The sequence below is a fragment of the Balaenoptera musculus genome, chromosome 9, assembly GCF_009873245.2.
Source record: "Balaenoptera musculus isolate JJ_BM4_2016_0621 chromosome 9, mBalMus1.pri.v3, whole genome shotgun sequence".
Lineage (NCBI taxonomy): Eukaryota > Metazoa > Chordata > Mammalia > Artiodactyla > Balaenopteridae > Balaenoptera > Balaenoptera musculus.
Window position 1 is genome coordinate 11,926,261 of NC_045793.1, and position 1,568 is coordinate 11,927,828.

Below are 1,568 nucleotides of genomic sequence, written 5' to 3' on the forward strand. Positions count from 1 at the left end.
TTCTTCATAGGCGGAGGTCAGGAGAGGTGCACTGTAAAGGAAGGGCCTAAAATCAAGGTTTCTTTGGAAGCAGCATGTTGAGAAAGCACCTGTAAGGATTCTAGCCCAGAGGCAGGAAAAACTGGACCATTTTTTAGAACAAGTTAATAAGACGTCCCTCATGGGGAGGGGGGATGGGAATGGACCCATCAACCCACCTCCCTCTCTGCAGCCCTACTCCCTCCTACCCTCTAAATTCCACCCAGCCCTTTCTTCACCAGCAGGGCCCGAGGAGCGTAGCCCACAAGCTCTCCCTTCCCGCACTGCTCTCCCACAGGTCCCTCTGGGCAGCCAGTGCATGGACAGCCACAGCAACGCCACCATGCCCTGCGGCCTCCTCCTGCAGGGCTTCGCTGAGTCTCCCCACCTGAGGCCCGTGCTCTTCCTGCTGCTGCGGGCCGTGCACCTGGCTACCCTGAGCGGGAACCTGCTCATCCTGGTGGCCGTGGCCTCAGTGCCCAGACGGCCGCCCATGCCACTCTTTCTGTGCCAGCGGTCAGCCATCGAGCTCTGCTACATGCTGGCGGTGGTGCCCTGCTCCCTGGCCCAACTGGCCTCGCCAGGCCGCGGCCGAGACAGCCCCATCTCCTTCCTGGGCTGCGCTGTTCAGATGCAGATGTTCGTGGCTCTGGGCGGGGCCCAGTGCTTCCTGCTGGCCGCTATGGCCTGTGACCGCTACGTGGCCATCTGCCACCCGCTGCGCTACGCGGCTGTGGTGACACCTGGGCTGTGCACGCGGCTGGCCCTGGCCTGCTGCCTCGGGGAACTGGCGGTGTCCGTGGGGTTCACAGTAGCCGTCTTCAACCTGCCTTTCTGCGGCTCCCGCCTGCTAGTGCATTTCTTCGGCGACATCACAGCGCTGCTGCACCTGGCCTGCACGCAGAGCTACGCGGAGGAGCTGCGTCCGCTGGGCGCCGGCCTGGTGCTGCTGCTGCGGCCCTCGGTGCTCATCCTGGCCTCCCATGGCGCCATCGCCGCCGCCCTGAGCCGCCTGCGCTCCCCACACGGCAGGCGCAAGGCCGCCTCCACCTGCGCCTCGCACCTGGCCGTCACCTTCCTCCACCATGGCTGTCCCACCTTCACGTACGTGCGGCCCAAGGCCAGCTACTCCCCACGGCAGGATCGCACGCTGGCGCTGGTCTACACCAATGTCACGCCGCTGCTCTACCCGCTCATCTACAGCCTGCGCAACCGCAAAATCACCGCCACCATCCGCAGGGTGCTGAGCCCCAGGGCAGGGTCTGTGTGAGCCATGATAGCCGGCAGGGACCAGGCCAGAGGGGGCAGCTCTGCTCCCTAAAGCTTCCCCTATCAGCAGGTGTCTGCGTTGAGGACGCCACCGGGAGAGCTCAAGAACCATACTCAGAAAAGAGAATCTGGAAAAGTGTCCCCCTAAGGAGAGTCTCCCAGCAGTTTCCCCATCCTCCGCCAGTTCTGTGTGGAATAGAACCCTAGACCTGATTTGAGTGGATCCATCAGTACCTGTAGAGTTCTTCCCACGTGCTGGGCTTGGGCAAGGTAGTGCGCTT

The 1,568-nt window shown here is 63.1% G+C and overlaps 1 protein-coding gene across 1 annotated transcript; it reads left to right on the forward strand.

The window, feature by feature from the left end:
• Positions 1-337: 337 nt before the first annotated feature.
• LOC118900462 (olfactory receptor 10AC1-like) lies at positions 338-1,288 on the forward strand. Its single transcript, XM_036862820.1, has one exon. It carries the CDS (start codon positions 338-340, stop codon positions 1,286-1,288), a length of 951 nt encoding a protein of 316 aa, XP_036718715.1.
• The last annotated feature ends 280 nt before the right edge of the window (positions 1,289-1,568 follow it).